This window comes from Dipodomys spectabilis, unplaced genomic scaffold, assembly GCF_019054845.1.
Source record: "Dipodomys spectabilis isolate Male_0828 unplaced genomic scaffold, ASM1905484v1 ptg000273l, whole genome shotgun sequence".
NCBI lineage: Eukaryota > Metazoa > Chordata > Mammalia > Rodentia > Heteromyidae > Dipodomys > Dipodomys spectabilis.
The window spans coordinates 8,683,212-8,702,588 of NW_024870950.1; the positions used below are offsets into that span (position 1 = coordinate 8,683,212).

At 47.5% G+C, this 19,377-nt stretch overlaps 1 protein-coding gene across 3 annotated transcripts in view; it reads right to left on the minus strand.

Moving 5' to 3' along the window:
* Nucleotides 1-15,524, minus strand: part of Slc7a6 (solute carrier family 7 member 6) — a 38,663-nt gene extending 23,139 nt beyond the window's left edge. Inside the window, exons 1-4 of one of the 3 annotated variants that reach the window (XM_042700905.1) lie at nucleotides 15,462-15,524; nucleotides 11,035-11,182; nucleotides 9,618-9,678; nucleotides 1,484-2,188 (exon numbers count right to left, since the gene is read on the minus strand). In XM_042700905.1, the coding sequence (XP_042556839.1) occupies nucleotides 1,484-2,006 (523 nt within the window). In that variant the 5' untranslated portion in view covers nucleotides 2,007-2,188; nucleotides 9,618-9,678; nucleotides 11,035-11,182; nucleotides 15,462-15,524. Of the gene's footprint in view, nucleotides 1-1,483; nucleotides 2,189-9,617; nucleotides 9,689-11,034; nucleotides 11,183-15,461 lie in introns of all 3 variants that reach the window. The other 2 variants (XM_042700904.1, XM_042700906.1) reach the window with 2 other exon arrangements.
* Nucleotides 15,525-19,377: the final 3,853 nt, after the last annotated feature.

Sequence of the window (19,377 nt, forward strand, 5' to 3'; positions counted from 1 at the left end):
ATAAACTATATGTGCAGCCAAAGTTTTTGCAAGCAGAGATAAAAAGCAAACAGTATAATCAAGTGCCTCTGGCAACACAGTGCTAAGGAATACAGGGAATTCTAGGCTCACTTAAGCACTACTTCTGCATGGCTAGATTAAATTCACAGTAATCTCTCCTTTTTGTCATTTCACCTAGAAACCCTCTTTTCTACCTCACAAGAGGGAAAGGAAAACAGGGATCTACTGGAATCTCTCAGGCTGTTACCAGAAGACTAAATGTGGTATGGAAGCTACCTTCCTCTTACTGGCTGTTCTTTTTTGAAGAGCTTGTTTACAAATTAAGCTTAAAGAAATCTGAAACATCAATGGATAAAAGCCATTTTGGTATGCTGCCTGCTGCTTAGAATAGAACACAAAGAATGACAGTGACAGGAAAGAAGGGTCCTGTGAGTTAAGGCATAAAGCTTTGGAACCGACCCCCTCTATACCCCCATAGTCTAGAGAAGTCTACTTCCTCACTGATGCCTTTAAACAGGCTTATGATGAATAGCTTGGAGGTAAAACACTACTACCTCCACCACCCCACCATCACCCCGCCTCTACTTTTTCTTTTCAGCAGAATAAAAGTCTCAACATTATTATTTTTTCTTTGCTAAGTTATAAGTAATGATACTGGCACTAATCAAAACACTGACTAGCCAGTCACCAGTGGCTCCTGCCTATAATCCTAGCTATGCAAGAGGCTGATACCTGAGGATCAGGGCTCCAAGTCAGCCCAGGCAGAAAAGTTCCCTGAGACTCTTATCTACAATTAACCACTCAAAAACCGAAGTAGAGGGCTGGGAAGGTAGCTCAGTGGTAGAGTGCTTGCCTTGCATGCATGAGGCCCTGGGTTCAATTCCTCAGCACCACATAAACAGAAAAAGCCAGAAGTGGCGCTGTGGCTCAAGTGGTAGAGCGCTCGCCTTGAGCTGAAGAGCTGAGGGACAGTGCCCAGGCCCAGAGTTCAGGTCCACAACCAGCAAAAAAAAAAACAAAAAAAACGAAGTAGAGCTGTGGCTCAAAGTGGTAGAGGGATAGCCTTGAGCTTTGAGCACAGGGACACTGGTCAGGCTCAGGCCCTGAGTTCAAGCCCCATGATCGACAAGCACACACAGACACACAGACACACAGACACAGACACACACACACACACACACACAGAAAAAACTAAAAAAACAACATGACAAAACATATATGAGACGTGTACCAATTTGTCCCACGGATAGGGACCAGATTTCAGTGACAGCCACGAACAGATTCAGACTTCTCCCTTCCCCATCCTTTATGCTTATTTCTCTCTCAGGACCAAACAACTTTGGTGAAATGACATCTTCAAACAGTAAGACACCTCCCTCCTCCCAAAAGAACAAAAGCATGCTCTTCAAATAAATGACGCCCACACAATTATCACAGCATCCCACCCCTCCTCACTTTCTCTACACCCAGCCCTCATACTTACAGATGCAGGCAGCAGCAAGAAGACGGCAGGCCACATAGGGGGGATCACACGTGGGGAAGGAGGGCTGGATGATGTAGTTGGCAAAGGTGATGGCGATGATGGCCTGACTGGTGGGCTCAACAATTAGCAGTGAGGCCCACAGGCGGATGAAGGCAATGAAGCCCCCAAAGGCCTCTAGAATATAAGCATAGCTAGCCCCTGACTTGGTGATGGTGGTCCCCAGCTCTGCATAGCAAAGGGCACCCACAACAGAGAAGAGTCCACCAATGGACCAGACAACTAGTGACAAGCCATAGGAGGCCGTGTGTGCCAATACTCCTTTGGGTGAGACAAAGATCCCTGAGCCAATCATGTTGCCCACCACCAGGCTGATCCCATTCAGCAAGGAGATTTCCTTCTTCAGCTGCACAGTTTCTGAGTTCTCTCTAGATGGCAAGCTGACATCCTCTTCCATCCTGGGCTGGTTAGCTGAGGTGAGGAGGTGGTAGGTAGGGGCAGGTCCCCCATGCTCCCGGGCTTCCATAGCAAATGGTTACTATATGCTTGTATTTTCTGTGGCCTGGCAAAGAAAACTAGTATGTCCAGTCTAAGTCAGTTGCTGGTGAGGGGTCTCCTTAGGGATAGCTTGCCACACATGTAATCAATAAGCCTCAGTTCCCACTTCAAGGCACAGGGAAAACGAAGGCAGGCAGATCTCCACTGCTCCTGGAAAAAAAATATAATGATTTAAGTCATGATCTGGGCTGGGAAGGTGGCTTAGTGGTAGAGTGCCTAGCATGCATGAAGCTCTGGGTTTGATTCTTCAGTACTACATAAGCAGAAAAAGCCAGAAGTGGCACTGTGACAAGTGGTAGAGTGTTAGCTTTGAGCAAAAGAAGCTCAGGGACAGTGCCCAGGCCCAGAGTTCAAGCCCCAGTACTAGCAAAAAAAAAAAAGAGGTAAGGCATGATCTGGTGATAATTTCTTTTTCTTTTTTTTTTTTTTTGTCGGTCGTGGGGCTTGAACTCTGGGCCTGGGTGCTGTCCCTCAGCTCTTCAGCTCAAGGCGAGCGCTCTACCACTTGAGCTACAGCGCCACTTCCGGTTTTCTGGTGGTTTATTGGAGATAAGAGTCTCACGGTCTCTCCTGCCCGGGCTGGCTTTGAAACGCGATCCTCAGATCTCAGCCTCCTGAGTAGCTAGGATTACAGGCGTGAGCCACCAGCGCCCGGCATGGTGATAATTTCTAATAAGAACCATGTCATGCTGGGTGCTAGTGGTTCATGCCAATAATTCTAGCTACTCAGGAGGCTGAGATCTGAGGATTAGAGTTCAAAACCAACCCGGACTGGAAACTCCATGAGACTCTTATCACTAACCACCAGAAAACTGGAAGTAGTGCTATGGTACAAAGTGGTAGAGCGCTACCCTTGAGCAAAAAGAGCTCAGCACCCAGGCCCTGAGTTCAAGCCCCATGACTGACAAAAAAGAAAGAAAGAAAGAAAAGAATATATATCATATCACTATTACAGAGATGACCAAAAGGAGGTCCTCTATGAAAATGCATAGCCAAATGTCACACACTCACACACCTATTTTACTCTCCACATTGTTCTAGCACAACCAAATACCCAAAAGAAAGAAGATTACAGAATGAGAAAAGAAGGAGAAAGGACATCCACAGGGTATCCTAATCTGAGACTAGGTCGTTATGGTCTCATTTGTTTCAGTCTTCAACAGCACACTCCTCACTATTACCCTGGGTTACAAAGAGATTCTCCCACAACACTACTCCAGAACCCAACCAAAGCCATAGGCTTCTCTTGGCCATAGATATTGGAAAGCATAGGCATTGGAAAGCATACTGTAGGGAGATTGCAGACACAAACCTGCCACCTTTGGATGGGAGATTAATCTAGAAACCTCAAGAAAGTTAGATCCCACAGTAATCTACCCATGAAGGATCCAAAATCTGTCAGAGGAAGACAAGAACTTTCTTGACCCTATATCCCATTGTGGCTTTCTCCCTCACTTCCTTCCTATGTATCAGACTCATCAAACCCATCTCATCTTCTGGAGAAAGGAACATGGTGAGCTGTGTGAGTCTCACCCAGGAGTCAGTCCTTGACAGTCAAAGGGATACCTTCCAGGAATAAGAATGTGATCAAAACATCAATATTCCCAGAATCCTCTTCTCTACTCACCGAAGATATATGTCCCTGATTCTGATCTCAGAGAGCTCAGAACAAGTTCAGAGCTTCTGTCACTTGAGAGTGAATAGTTCTTTTTTTTTGGGGGGGGGGGGGTCCGGTAGTGGGGCCTGAACTCTGGGCCTGGGCGCTGTCCCTCAGCTCTTCAGCTCAAGGCTAGCACTCTACCACTTGAGCCACAGCGCCACTTATGGCTTTTTTCTTTTTGCTTATGTGGTGCTGAGGAATCGAACCCAGGGCCTCAGGCATGCAAGGCAAGCACTCTACCACTAAGCCACCTTCCCAGCCCCGAGAGTGAGTAGTTCTTGAAAACTCTGATCTCCACAGCCTCCCACCCCAAATTCCTGCTTTACCTGTCCTAAATACCCTTCCAGAGTCTGAATCTCAACCCAAGTGAAAAAACTCCACTGGGGGGGCTGGGAAGTTGGCTCAGTGGTAGAGCACTTGCCTTGCATGCCTGAGGCCCTGGGTTCGATTCCTCAGCACCACATAAGCAAAAAGAAAAAAAGCCGGAAGTGGCGCTGTGGCTCAAGTGGTAGAGCGCTAGCCTTGAGCTGAAGAGCTGAGGGACAGCGCCCAGGCCCAGAGTTCAGGCCCTACAACTGGACCCAAAAAAAAAAAACAAAAAAAAAAAACTCCACTGGGGCTGGGCACCGGTGGCTCACACCTGTAATCCTAGCTACTGAGAAGGCTGAGATCTGAGGATCACGGTTCAAAACCAGCCCAGGCAGGAAAGTCCATGAGACTCTTATCTCCAATAAACCACTAGAAAACCAGAAGTGGCACTGTGGCTCAAGGGGTAGAGCATTTGCCTTGAGCTGAAGAGCACAAGGACAGCGCCCAAGCCAGGAGTTCAAGCCCCATGACAAAACTCCACTGGAACACTGGTAGCCTTCCCTGGTCCCAGGAGAGTTGAGTCTATTTACACCTGCTTAGATGAGGCTGGGCTTAAGCCATGCAGGTTTCTCTGTGCAGGCATGTGGAAGTATATTTGTATTCACATGTCCTGTCAGGTGAGCTCAGGCATCTGTGGGAACAAATCCAGTAACCAGCTCCCTAACTGTTTATTCATTCTCACGTTGAGTCATATGCAAAGAGACCTAGATTGCCTTTTTCTACCTAACTCAACACAGTGGCCCAAGTGGCCACTCCAACTTTACTTCTCTCAGACCTTAGATGGGGAGGTCAGGGATTGTGGTTACCAGCTATTCCTTTTGTCTCACGTAATTTGTTTACAGCTGTCTGATACACTGGGGAAACTGCTCAGTGGCAGTCTTGGACATGCAGACTTCTTGTCGATATGAGAAACAAGGCTCTTGCTAAAGTTTAGAAAAGATTCCTCCTCCAGCCCAGGAGTCCTAAGTAAGAGCAACTGAGGATTCTTTCTCCTCACTTGATAAAGTGGTTACCACTAGGCCAAAGTAATTAAAATTGTTCTTTGATAACAAGAGCAGCAGGTGATATAACACTAGCAAGTTCCCTAAGGCCAAACGGCCAAGTCCCACAATAGCTTGGTCACACAACTCCACACCTTTCCTCTATATTTAAACTCCACAAGCAGAGACAGGTGCCAAGCACCTACATCGTATGACTCTGTGCTGAGAACACAGAAAAGTAGACCATGTCCTTGTAGAAAGACATGAGATCACAAACTAGCTAGATCCCACCTTTCTCTGACCTCAGCTCTTCCCAGTTTGCACCACTTCCAGTTTTCTAGTGGTTTGTTGGAGATAAAGAGTCTCATGGACTTTCCTGCTGGGGCTGGCTTTGAACTATGATTCACAGATCTCAGCCACCTGAGTAGCTAGGATTACAGGTGTGAGCCACCAGCACCTGGCTTCATCTAGGGCTTGAACTCAGGGCCTGGGCACTGTCTCTGAGCTTCTTTTGCTCAAGGCTAGAACTCTACCACTTGAGTCATGGCACCACTTCTGGCTTTTTCTGTGTATGTGGTACTAAGGAATCAAACCCAGGGTTTCATGCATGCTAGGCAAGCACTCTACCACTAAGCCACCTTCCCAGCCACTGTACTGACCCTTTACATTAAATTGGACAACATGAAACTATGATAAAATGTGAACTGTTCCTTATCAGGGTTAATGTTGCTGGGAGACAAATTCTGGAAGCACGGAAGAATTAAAGGAAAGAAAAGAGTTAAAAGTTCTTTTCACTAGAAGATTAAATACAGTATAAAATAGATGTAAAGTATAACGTACCAGTGGCTCATGCCTGTAATCCTAGTTACTTATTGGGGATGAGATCCCCAAGATTGAAGTTCAAAACCAGTTGGGGACAGAAGAGTCCACAAGACTCCATTTCCAAACTAACTAGCAAAAACCAAGCTAGAGCAGGGCACAGGTGGCTCACGACTGTAATCCTAGCTACTCAGGAGGCTGAGATCTGAGGATCTTGGTTCAAGCCAGCCCAAGCAGGAAAGTCCATGAGATTCTTATCTCCAATAAACCACTCAGAAAACTGGAAATGATGCTATGGCTCAAGTGGTAGAGCACTCACCTTGAGCTGAGGAGTGCAGGAACAGTGCCCAAGCCCAGAGTTCAAGCCCCATGACCAACCAAAAAAAAAAAAAAAAAGCTAGAGACATGGCTCAAGTGGTAGAATGCCAACGTAACAAACAAATCAAATAAATGAAAGAACCTGAGTTCAAGCCAGCAAAAGAAAAAAAGAAAAAAAAGAAGGAAACACAGGCCCCTCAAGGAGAAAGAAATGCAAGGTTTGGCTTTCTCATGGTAAAAGACTACCATAGAGGTGGGTAAGAATTCAAGTGCAATTTTATTTTTTCAAGTGCAATTTTAATAAGCTACTAAAGGTCAGGTTCAGGTTAACAAAAACCACAGACACTGAGGTTTTTCTCCACAGACTCAGTAGTTGCTCACAGGAAACACTGGGCAGGAAACAAGAAAAAAATCCTCCTCAGTAGTGCTGGCCCTGGAAGAAGAAAATGCAAAGGTCCGCCCAAACCCTTCTCCTTTAAAGAACAAAAAATTATAAAGCCCTGAAGAAATATTAGCAAACTCTGTCACTAGAACAGGGTAAAAGAACATAACCAGAGAAAATTGGACAAACCCTTTATGCTTGGGAGAGTGGAAAGGTGGGAAGAGGCAGGAAATTCTGCTCAAGACCATTAGAGGTATCTTCTATCTAGGAGAATCACCCAAAAAGTTCTACCCTGAAGACTCAAGAAAACTCCCCAAGACTGAGGCTAAACCAGAGAGAACTTCTCGGCTCCCCACCATCATGTTGGCAAGCATCCAGGAATAACCAATGGCAGCCTGCCAGAGTGTGGTAGACTGTGCATGGAAAAGAACTAAAGCCAAGGGCAGAGTATAAACACTGAGAAAAAGTCTTCCCCCAAGCAAAGCAAAGCAACCCTAAACCCAAGAGGGTTATAAAGGAATTACAAGAGGGATCTGAAGTAAGGTTTACCTAAGGTAACCACAGCAACAACAAAACCCAAACAGAACTCTTCTCATGGGCTCAAACTCCCTAACCAACAACTTAACAAAAGAATTTATTCCCCAGAATAAATAGATAGCTCAGTCTTCTGTTCTATATACGAAGTCCAGCATTCAATAACCTGTTATAAGCAATAGTACACACACACACAGAGAGAGAAAACTACTATCAAGAGCCAGGTGCCGGTGGCTCACACCTGTAATCCTACCTACTCAGGAGGCTGAGATCTGAGGATCTTGGTTCAAAGCCAGCCCAGGTAAGAAAGTCTATAAGATTCTTTTTGGGTTTTTTTGGTGTTGTTGTTGTTGTTTGTGGGGCCTGAACTCGGCCTGGGCGCTGTCCCTTAGCTCTTTAGTTCAAGGCTAGCACTCTACCACTTGAGCTACAACGCCACTTCTGGCTTTTTCTGCTTATGTGGTACTTAGGAATGGAACCCAGGGCCTCATGCATGCAAGGCAAGCACTCTACCACTGAGCCACCTTCCCAGCCCCAAAGTCTGGTTTCTTTTTTTTTTTTGGTCAGTTGCAGGGCTTGAACTCTGGGCCTGGGTGCTGTCCCTCAGCTCTTCAGCTCAAGGTGAGCACTCTACCACTTGAGCCATAGCACTACTTCCTCTGTGAGATTCTTATCTCCAATAAACCACCAGAAAATTGGAAGTGGCACTGTGGCTCAAGAGGTAGAGTGCTCACCTTGAGCTGAAGAGCTCAGGGACAGCACCCAGGCCCAGAGTTCAAGACCCATGACCGACAAAAAGAAAGAAAGGAAGGAAGGAAGGAAGGAAGGAAGGAAGAAAGGAAGGAAGGAAAATAACAAAACAAAAATTTTTAATGAGGAGTCAAAACCTGTGTTGCACACTTGTGGTCTCAGGTACTTAACAAGGCTGAGGTGGAGGATTTGCTTGAGCCAGGAGCTTGAAACCAACCTAAGCAACATAACAAGATCCTCGTCTAATAAAACATGTTCTTTTTCAATCCCAACAACCTCCAAAAATTAGAAATAAAATAACTATAATTAGTACATTAAAAGTAAGGTGGGGAAAAAATGTGGAATTTTAGCAGAAGAAAACTATTTAAAACAAAATGGAGGGGCTGGGAAGGTGGCTCAGTGGTAGAGTGCTTGCCTTGCATGCATGAGACCCTGGGTTCGATTCCTCAGCACCACATAACCAAAAAGAAAAAAGACATAAGTTGCGCTGTGGCTCAAGTGGTAGAGCGCTAGACTTGAGCTGAAGAGCTGAGGGACAGCGCCCAGGCCCAGAGTTCAGGTCCCACAACTGGACCTAAAAAAAAAAGAATAAAGAAAGAAAGAAAGAAAGAAGGAAAGAAAGAAAGGCAGGAAGGAAGGCAGGAAGGAAGGAAGGAAGGAAGGAAGGAAGGAAGGAAGGAAGGAAGGAAGGAAGGAAGGAAGGAAGGAAGGAAGGAAGGCACTCAAAGCCTGGTGTTGGTGTCCCATGCCCGTAATCCTAGCTATTTAGGAGGCTGAGATCTAAGGATCAAGGTTCAAAACCAACTTTGACAAACAAATCCAAGAGACTCTTATCTCTAACAATTAAAAAATTGAAATTGGAGGTGTATAAGGTCCATTCCTGGATGGCGAGCAGACCCTGCCCAGTACCTGGGTTACCTAGGCAACTGGGATACCTGGAAGAGGTCACATCCGAATCCAGTGAAATCACATATGGATCTGATGTGGCCACACCTTTCTCCAACCGGGTCCCACCTCCTCTTATCCGGTCCCACTTCCCTTTACTTGGCCACACCTTTCCCCACCCCTACCCTAGATAAGGCCTAACCCAGGACCAGAGGAGACGCCTTCTTTGCCAGCTGCCAACCTGGCCTGGTCCCAGCAGGTCTACTGAATAAACCTACCCTTTACCTGAATACCATGTGCGTGGTGTTGTTCTTACTCGGCTACCTCTTTTTAAAAACCTAACAAGGTGGGGCTGGGAAGGTGGCTCAGTGGTAGAGCACTTGCCTTGCATGCTCAAGGCCCTGGGTTCGATTCCTCAGCACCACATAAGCAAAAAGAAAAAATCCGGAAGTGGCACTGTGGCTCAAGTGGTAGAGTGCTAGCTAGCCTTGAGCTGAAGAGCTGAGGGACAGCGCCCAGGCCCAGAGTTCAGGCCCCACGACCGGACCCAAAAAAAAAAAAAAAACCTAACAAGGTGTAGTTCAAGTGGTAGAGAATCAGATTTGAACCAAAAAAATTTAAAGTAAGAGCTCAAGGCCCTGAGTACACACACACACACACACACACACACACACACACACACACACACACACACACACACACACACACACACACACACACACACACACACACACACACACACACACACACACACACACACACACACACACACACACACACACACACACACACACACACACACACACACACACACACACAGAGGAAGGGAGGGAGAGAGAAAGGGAGAGAGAAAGCTAGAAAGAGGGGCACAATGGTACTCACCTATTATCCCAGCACTCTGAAGACTACACCAGGACAATCTTAAGTTTGAGGGTAGTCTTAGCTGTATAAGACTCAATTTAAAAAGAAAAAAAAAAGGAAATAAAAATAAGAAAAGAAAGCTGGATTATGGATTTATTTTGAGGAATAGGTAGCACTTTGTGACTGATACAAATGAATTCAAAACTATAATGTAGTCACAATAGCTCTTTGCAATTTTTTTTCACTCTGGCAAGTACTCTTTAGGAAGAGATCTAAAGATATACTTTATTTATACATTATAATATTTATATAGTACTCAGGAGGCTGAGATCTGAGGATTGTGGTTCAAAGCCAGCCCAGGCAGAAAAAGCCCCATGAGACTCTTACGTCCAATTAACCACTCAAAAACAGGAAGTGGCACTGTGGCTCAAGTGGTAAGAGTGCTAACCTTGAGTACAAAGAGGCTCAGGGACAGCACCAGGCCCTGAGTTCAAGCCCTACAACCACAAATAATAATAATAATAATAATAATAATGTATATTGTAAACTACAGAGCTGAGTACTGGTAGACCACTCCTTAATCCTAGCCAACTCAGGAGGCTGAGATCTGAGGATCAAGGTTCAAAACCGTTGAGGTAGGAAAGTCCATGAGATTCTTATCTCAGTAAACTACTCAGAAAAAGCCAGAAGTGGTGCGGTGGCTCTAGTGGTAAAGCCTGAGCTTTGAGCATAAAAGAGGCTCAGGAACAGTGCCCAAACCCTGAGTTTAAGCCCCAGGACCCACAAATAATAACAACAACAACAATAAAATTACAATGTTATATAACATTAATACTGATCCATAACTAATGTAAGCTATTTTTTTTTTCTTTTGCAGGTACTGAGGCTTGAACTAGGCCTAGACACTGTCCCTGAATTCCTTTTGCTCAAGGCAAGCACTCTACCATTTAAGCCACAGTGCCACTTTGGCTTTTTCTATGATTAATTGGAGATAAGAATCTCCTGGACTTTCCTACCTGGGCTGGCTTCAAACCTCCATCCTCAGATCTCAGCCTCTTGAGTAGCTAGAACTATAGGTGTGAGTCACCAGTGCTGGCTTAAGCCATCTATTTTTACTAGTGTTGTGTTCATATGCAGATAACAAGTTTTTTTGTTTTGCTTTGTTTTTTGGTTGGTCTTGAGCCTTGAACTCTGGGCCTGGGCACTGTCCCTGAGCTCTTCAGCTCAAGGCAAGCGCTCTACCAAGCCATAGCTCCACTTCTGGTTTTCTGGTGGTTAATTGGACAGAAGGGTCTCTGGGCTGGCTTTGAATTGTGATCCTTAGATCTCAGCCTCCTGAGTAGTTAGGATTACAGGTGTGAGCCACCGGCGCCTGATTAATAAGTTTTATAAATCACAAAGGCCAAAAAGAGTCAATAAAGACGGCAATGATACTCACCTGCCACCAAATAAGTAAAAATCACACTCTTATAGGCCACTTCATCATAAATGGGTCAATTCTGAGAAGAAAACGAATTCACTACAGCAAGGGCTAATTCCACTTGTCTGTTTTGGCCATTTAATTTGCAACAAAGAATAGGTGTAACCTGCCAAAAAAAAAAAAAAAAGAAAGAAAAGAAAAGAAAGAAAAAATTGGATCTAGTAAGCAGCAAAATGGTCATTTCCCTTTGTAAAATCTAAATTTATAAGCCCTCAACTGCTGAGTTCCATCATATCCACAGGGCATATGACTGAAGCAATCAACTCAAATATATCAGAAAGAGCTTGAAAATTTCAAATCATGCATGTTAAGGCAGCTAGTTGTTCCAGGACCTTGTGGCTCACGAGCACATCATTGCTTAACTTTTGTAGAAGTTTCTTCTGCCAGAAGTTCCAGGGAGCCGGCTGCTGATGGCTCACACATATAATCCTAACTACTCAGGAAGCTGAGACCTGAGAATCATGGTTAAAAGCCAGCCTGAGTAGAAGTAGAAAAGTCACAATGAGACTTTTATCTCCAATTAACCACTCAAAACCAGAATTGGGTCTATGGCTCAAAGTGGTAGAGCACCAGCCTTAAGCAAAAAGAGCTCAGGGACAGCATCTAGGTCCTGAGTTCAAGCCCCAGAATTAACATAAAAAAAAAAAAAAAAAAAAAGCTGGGCATTGGTGGCTCACGCCTATAATCCTAGTTACTCAGGAGGCTGAGATCTGAGAATCACAGAATCACAGTTCAAAGTCAGCCCAGGCTGGAAACTCCTTGAGACTCCAATAAACCACTCAGAAAACCAGAAGTGACACTGTGGCTAATAAAGTAGAGCACCTGCCTTGAGCTGAAGAGCTGAGGGACAGCGCCCAGGCATAGAGTTTAAGCTCCACGACCAACAAAAAAAAATAAGTTCCAGGAAGATAGGTCACTTAATTGGAATACACTTTTTTGGTCTATAATAAAAATACATCCACAGCCAAATAAAGGAAGGAGGTACAGGTGAGAGAGATACTGGGAACTAGGCTTGAAAGAAGTAGCAAATATAACAAGTCATGTAACGTCTGAGACTTCAGTCAGGAAGCAAAAACCATCCATGTACAATCACAAGGGGGCCTTAGTAATATAGGCAGCCTGGGCCATTTCCTGAAGGCAGGCTAAGAGGTGAAAAGGATCTTAGGAAGCAGTTACAGACTTTAAGTCCACTGCTCCTAGATCTTCAAACAGGAGAGCAGCATCTCAGAAAGAAGATAACAGATGTCTGGCTGCATTCTGCCATGATGCTGTTACATTAGCTGGCTATGGCAGTAGGTTTTTTCACCCTGATCAAGGGCAGAGACTGAATTCTTTTTAACTGTATCACCAAGGACATAGCCCAGTGCCCAGGAGAAGTTCCCCCAAGACATCTATTAAATGAGATGCTGATTCCTAATTATTGACCATTATAGAATATGGTAGTCAGACTCTCACTCAAGACCACTCTATCTCCCTCGCACTGGCCATGGCCTTCACTCAGGGTCTCACACACAGTCTTCTCATACCCTTTGTTTTCTTTTTCCGCTTTCACACATGTGGTTTCCCCCCACACTCAAGGTCTCACAGACACTCAATTTCCATTGTTAGCATTATGCCCACCTTTGGTCCTCAGCTCCACCCATACCTGAGCTCCTCCCTGCCCTGGAATTCCCGCCCGACAGCTAGCCACTCCCTCTCTCTGCCCAGACCCACCTGAGCACCCACTTCCTGTCCACAGACCCTCCCACTACGTGGATAGGGACAGGTGCGTGCTCCCTCTCCTGGGGGGGAAGAGAGAGAGAGTGAGAGAGAGTGAGAGAGAGTAAGAGAGAGAGAGAGAGAGAGGAAAAAAAAGAAAGAAAAAGAAAAGCTGGGTACTGGTGACTCACCTGTATAATCCTAGCTACTCAGAAGCTGAGATCTAAGGATCATGGTTTGAAGCCAGCCCAGGCAGGAAAATCTGAGACTCTTACCTCCACTAAACTATAATAAAAAAGCCAGAAGTGGAGCTCAAGAGGTAGAGGTGCTAGCCTTGAGCAAAAGAAGCTCAGTGACAGAGCCCAAGCCCTGAGTTCAAACAGGATAAACTTAAGAAAAGGAGGCCTGATGAATGCAACTCAAATACTTAGAAACTTTTGTTTGTTTGTTTTTTTGCCGGTCATGGGGCCTGAACTCTGGGCCTGGGCACTGTCCCTCAGCTCTTCAGCTCAAGGCTAGTGCTCTACCACTGGAGCCACAGCGCCACTTGCGGCTTTTTCTGTTTATGTGGTGCTGAGGAATCAAACCCAGGGCCTCATGCTTGCAAGGCATGCACTCTACCGCTGAGCTACCTTCCCAGCCCCATACTTAGAAACTTAAGAATGCTATTTTTGCTTCAAAGAGAGACAACTGAGGGATGCATTTCTCACCCAAGGATTAACTGACAGGATGCCCCAAAATGCAGATAGCAGGGCACCTGACCTGTTTTATGGCAACATGCATTCTTACCTGGAAACACACCAGGTGTGGTTAGAGCAAAGACAAAGAACCTAGCTTTGCATAACTTGAAGGCAGACCCACTGCCTTTACCCTATAAATACTCCAACAGTCCAAGGAGCTGTGTGTGTGTGTCTCTCTCTGGTTGTTTCTTTATGTGTGTATGTCTGTCTCTCCCTCTCTGGGTCTGTGTGTGTGTGTACGTGTCTGTGTTTGTGTCTCTATGTCCCTACGAGAGCACCCACACTCTGCCAGAGTGTGCCCCTGCCCTTCAGTCTGCTTTTTTGTCTGTCTGCCTCGTTTATGTACTCTATAAAGCTCTGCCAAGTTTTCTTACCACTGTGACTTATTCTATGATCGAAGTCAAGGACCCTAAGTGAAGAGTTTCTATATTTAAAGGGAAGCTTCACTAAACCTCACCTCCATCCGGTGACAGGAGCAGCAAAAAGAAAACAACAGTGTTTCCTCTTTCACACACAAGCTCTCCCCCCCCCCCCAATCACCTTTCCCCAAACACACTGAGTCCCCTCACACCACGTGTTTCCTCTTTCACACACGTGGCTCACATTCAGGGTCACCCTCACAGCCTGGGCTTTCTCAAGCTCTTGTTCTTCCCACATATTCAGTGACCCTCACACCAGACCAGATGAGTCCTTTTTCACACTACAGTCCCCCCACAGTCACCTTCGCTCCAGTTTATTCTCTCTCTCTCTCTCTCTCACATATTCAGTCCTGGTCAGTCACATATTCAAATCTGGTGTTTCCTCTTCCGCACACACGTGGTCACCCCCATATACAGGGTCTCCTCCAGTCCAGTCTCCCACACACCCATTTTTTTCCCCTCTCTTTCACCTCTCCCAATTCAGGATCTCTCACATTCACTAGCTTCCCCCCCACCACACTCCGGGTCTCCCCCACTAGTAAAGCTGAAGCCTGGGGGAAAATGAGGTACGACCAGGGAACAGGAAATGCAGAGCTATTCTTTTCCAGAAGATGAAGGGAACAAAAGTCCTTTTGGGGGGAAATGAAGCAGGATAACTTCAGGCAAGTGAGGCCTGGTGAATGAAGGCAGCTCAGAACTCGGGTGTTTAGAAATAACAGAAGGGCCATCTTTGCGTTCCTTCCTGAGGGCTGCATTCCTCGCCCCCCCCCCCGCCCCCCAACAAGGAACACTTGTGTGTCTTCCTGAGAAAAGTCAAACTTAAGCCACCTGCCCCAAAAGACAGCTAGCAGGGCGCCTCCGGGTCTCAAGGACAACGATCCGCCTTGTGGCAGGATCTGTTGGAGGCATTCTTAGCCAGGAAAGTCAAAGAAATAATGCCAGGGGTGCTCAGAGCAGAGACAAAGCGCCCAGCTTTGTGTAACTCTTACAGCCAGACCCCCTGCCCCCCCCCATAATCCCCAAGAGCTGTGCCTCTCCCTGTGGACGCACCACGGGTACTCCGCTAGAGTGTGTCTGTCTGTGTGTCTGCTGTCTGTCTGTTTACTCAGTGAAGCTCTGCCACGTTTTCTCACCCTCCGTGACTAGTCCGTGGATTCTACTCTGCGATGGAAGGCAAGGACCTTCGCTAAACCTCAGCCGCGGCCGGTGACAAAGCCACCATCAGCGCGCGCGCGCGCGCTCTCTCACACACGCACGCGCGCGCACACACTTTCTCATCCTGCGGGTCTCCCGCCCTTCTGGCGTCCCCGGCCCCCGCCGCGTCCCTCACGCGGCCGGCTCGCCCGCCCCGCGCCCTTCGTTTCCGGCCCGCATCCAGCACCCGCGCGCGCGCGCGCCCAGCAGCGGCGGCGGCGGCGGCGGCGGCTTCCGAGCGTTCGGCTCCCCCTCCCCGCCTTCCTCAGGAGGCTTAGAGGCCCGACCCCAGCCCGGCCCCGCGCCCCGGCGCCCCGGCGCCCCGGCCGGTTACCTCCCGGTGGCCAGGCGCCTCCTCCAGGATGCTCCGTAGCGCGGCCTCCGCGGCTGCTCAGGCCCCGCCCCGCCCCGCCTGCTCGGGTCCCGCGTCACCGCCACCCGATCGCTGCCCGGCGAGCCGTGTCCGGAGCCGACTCCGCGAGGGAGCCGAGCCGCTCTGGGCCCCAGGGGCTTCCGGACGCCGAGGCGGGGCCCATGGGCGGCCAGGACCCAGGGGACAGATGGGAGGCCGGGCCGGGGGAAGAGATGGTCGGGCGACCCCGGCCTCCAGTGGATCCAGCGGGACCGGCTGAGTCACCGACCTCGGCATCAGGATACTCAACTGGACACCTGTCCTGGGCCGGGGCCCCATGCCCGGGAGACCCCCGACAAGTTCACACAAAGCTCCCTACCCACACCTGCCCCACCCAGTGACTGCCCAGGGACACCAGGAAGACCACCCAGCACCTCCCAGACACCCCTAGCCACCCCAGACCTTCCTGGGACACTGTCCTGGTCTTGCCTAGCCCTGCTGATGCCTGCCCCCTACTGCCCCCTCTAGTCCTCCCCTTCTCCCTCTGCTTGCCCTTCCTCACTCTGTCTAGGGTCTCTTGACTGCATGGACCCCTGCACCCTCTCTCTTAGATTCCAGCCCTGACGGGTGTCCACGCTGCACACACTCTGGTTGGTCTCAGATCACATTCAGACCCTTGTCCCCTCCACAGAGCGCATAAGCCAAAAATGACAGCACTCTGACTTTTCATCTTTCCCCCTCCCCAGAGCCTGCATCCCATCTCCCTAGCTTGATAGCCTACGAATCTCTAACCTGCTCCTGCACCCATCCCACGGTAGGGATGCTTCTAAAATACAAATTGCATTGGCTTCATATTCCCTAAAAAAAAAAACAAAAAACCTTTCCATCCTCCTCCGTAGAGATCTAGGGACCCATTCTTGTACTGCCTTCATCCTGTCCTTTGCCTAAAACACCTTCAAAAGTGTGTGTGTGTATGTAGGGGAAGCATATATATGGATCAATTGTTTGACACTTTACCTCCAGAGGGGGCAGAAGGGACACTTGTCACTCACTGGCCACAACTGGCCATAAAACCTGGAGTCAGGGGCTCACAATGATAATCCTAGATACCCAGAAGGCTGAGATCTGGGGATGGTGGTCAGAAGTTAGCAAGGCAGGAAAATCCATGAGACACTTATTTCCAGTTAACCAGCATAAGCTGGAAGTAAAGCTGTGACTCAAATAGTAAAAGCACCAGCCTTGATGAACAAAAGAGCTAAGGGATGGTACCCAGGCCCAGAGTTCAAGCCCTGTACCAGCACCAAAAAACAAAAACAAAAAACCTGCTGGTCCCCAGATTTTTTTTTTTTTTTTTACCCATAGTGGGTCTTGAACTCAGGGCCTGGGCACTGATTTTGAGTTTCTTTTGCTAAGACTAGCACCCTACCACATGAGCCACAGCTCCACATCTGGGTTTTTTTGTTTTTGTTTTTGTATATTGGAGATAAAAGTCTCACAGACTTTTCTGCCTGGGCTGGCTTCAAACCATGATCTTCAGATCTCAGTCTCCTGAGTAGCTATGATTACAGGTGTGAGCCTCCAGCCACTTGCTTCCCAGGTTTCTTTACAATCTCATAGTTAAATCAGTCAATCAGCTGAAAATCCACCATGTGTGAAACTTTACTAAATCAGATGTTCCCCCAATAACCATCAGTGTTTGCTCTTCAGGACCATCCTTCAGATCACATTTCTTTGTCCTCAATCTTCAGATGAGGGGAGTGAGGCTCAGGGGGATCAAGGGCATATCCCAAGCTATTTGTTGGAGCTGGTAGAACTAAGATTTGAACACAAGTCTGCTGATCCTAAAGTTTGCCGACTCCACACTCTGCACCTGTGAAACTGAAAGTGGCAGTGCGACTGAAACAGGCAGGTAGCGTCCGTGTCACAAGTGATGGCATGAGTGGGTATCAGGCTGGCAAGGTCCGAGTATGAGACTTCTCTTCGTGTTGTCGTCCTTTCACTGAGGCCAGAACTGGGCCTAAACTTGTGTCTACCAGCCTCACTTGACTCCCTTTCTCCTGGCTATTTCTTCCAGGTATAGCCTAACCACCTCATTGTAGCAGGGGCAGTAGGAAGATTTGGGGTGCCCTCTAGTGGCCAATGTTGAATTAAAGTCTGGAGTCCAGACTGGCAGGCTCAACGGGCGGACAGGAGCCAGGGTTCCTACCACCACGCTGGCTTACAAATTTCCCACTGGGACCCCATCCCTGTGCATACAACCTTGTCTGACTCTCTTGCCCATCTCCAATTGTACCATATTTTGGTCCGGGTCTCTGCTCTCTATCTCTGCCCAAATCAGTTTCAGAGTAGTCTCTTCCTTTCCCACATTCTTTCCCAAAGAAGGCCATGTAGCAGGCAGATGAACTGAAAATTCCAAGTCAGTGACATCTTAAAGAAGCTCTAGCCATGCACCGATGGCCCATGCCCACAATCTTAGCTACTCAGAAGGCCGAAATCTGAGGATCATGGCTCAAAGCCAGCCCAAGGCAAGAAAGTCTGTGAGACTCTTATCTCCATTAAACACCACATAAGCCAGATGTGGAACTGTAGCTCAAGTGGTAGAGTATCTTTGAGCACAAAAGCTCAGGGACAGCACCTAGGCTCTGAGTTGAAGTCCCATGACTAGCACAAAAGAAAAGAAACTCTAGGTTTAAGCTGGGTGTCAGTGACTCATGCCAGTAAGGAGGCTGAGATCTAAGTATCACAGTTTGAAGCCAGCCTGGACAGGAAAGTCCATGAGACTTTATCTCCAATGAACCACCAGAAAACTGGAAGTGGTGCTGTGGCTCAAAGTGGTAGAGCACTAGCCTTGAGCAAAAAAAGCTCAGGGATAGAGTTCAGGCCCTAAGTTCAAGCCCTACAACCAACAAAAAGAAAGAAACGTTAGCCGGGCGCTGGTGGCTCATGCCTGTAATCCTAGCTACTCAGGAGGCTGAGATCTGAGGATTGCGGTTCAAAGCCAGCCCGGGCAGGAGCGACCGTGAGACTCCTATCTCCAATAAACCACCAGAAAACCAGAAGTGGCGCTGTAGCTCAAGTGGTAGAGCGCTCGCCTTGAGCTGAAGAGCTGAGGGACAGCACCCAGGCCCAGAGTTCAAGCCCCACGACCAACAAAAAAAAAAAAAAAGAAAGAAATGTTCTCTTTACCTGACTTAAGTAACTGTAACTCTTCTGTACTTCACCTTTATAATAACAAAGAAGGGAGTGGGGGCTGACCAGGCACTAGTAGCTCTCACTTATAATCCTAGCTACTTAGGAGGCTGAGATCTGAGGATCTTGGTTCAAAGCCAGCCTAGGCAGGAAAGTCCATGAGACTCTTAGCTCCAATAAACTACCAGAAAACCAGAAGTGGAGTCATGGCGCAGAGTGCTAGCTAGCCTTTAACGAGAGGTCAGGGTCAGCACCTAGGTCCTGAGTTCAAGCCCCACAACTGACTAAATGAATAAAAGCTGGAAGTGGAACTGTGGTTCAAATGATAGAATGCAAGTTTTGAAAGGAAAAAACTCAGAACATCCAGCCCCAAGTTCCAGTTCCTAGTACCAGAATGCATGCATGCATAAGCGCACGCGCGCATATGCACACACACACACACACACACACACACAGAATGAAAGAAAAAAAGAAAAGAAACTCTAGGTTCAGAGACCTGTAAGCTCGGAGAGGGAAGGCACTAGGAAGCCTAACCAGGGTGACCTTCAGAACTGTCTTTACTTCACCTCTGAAGTATGTAGAACCTGCTGACCAAGAAGAGAGATGGTCCAGATTTCAGTTCTTCCCCCAAATAAAAACTGGACCAGGAGGATGAAGCCCAAGGAGGTAGACAAGGACGGAGTTCCAATGCTGAGACCCCAGTCCAGCC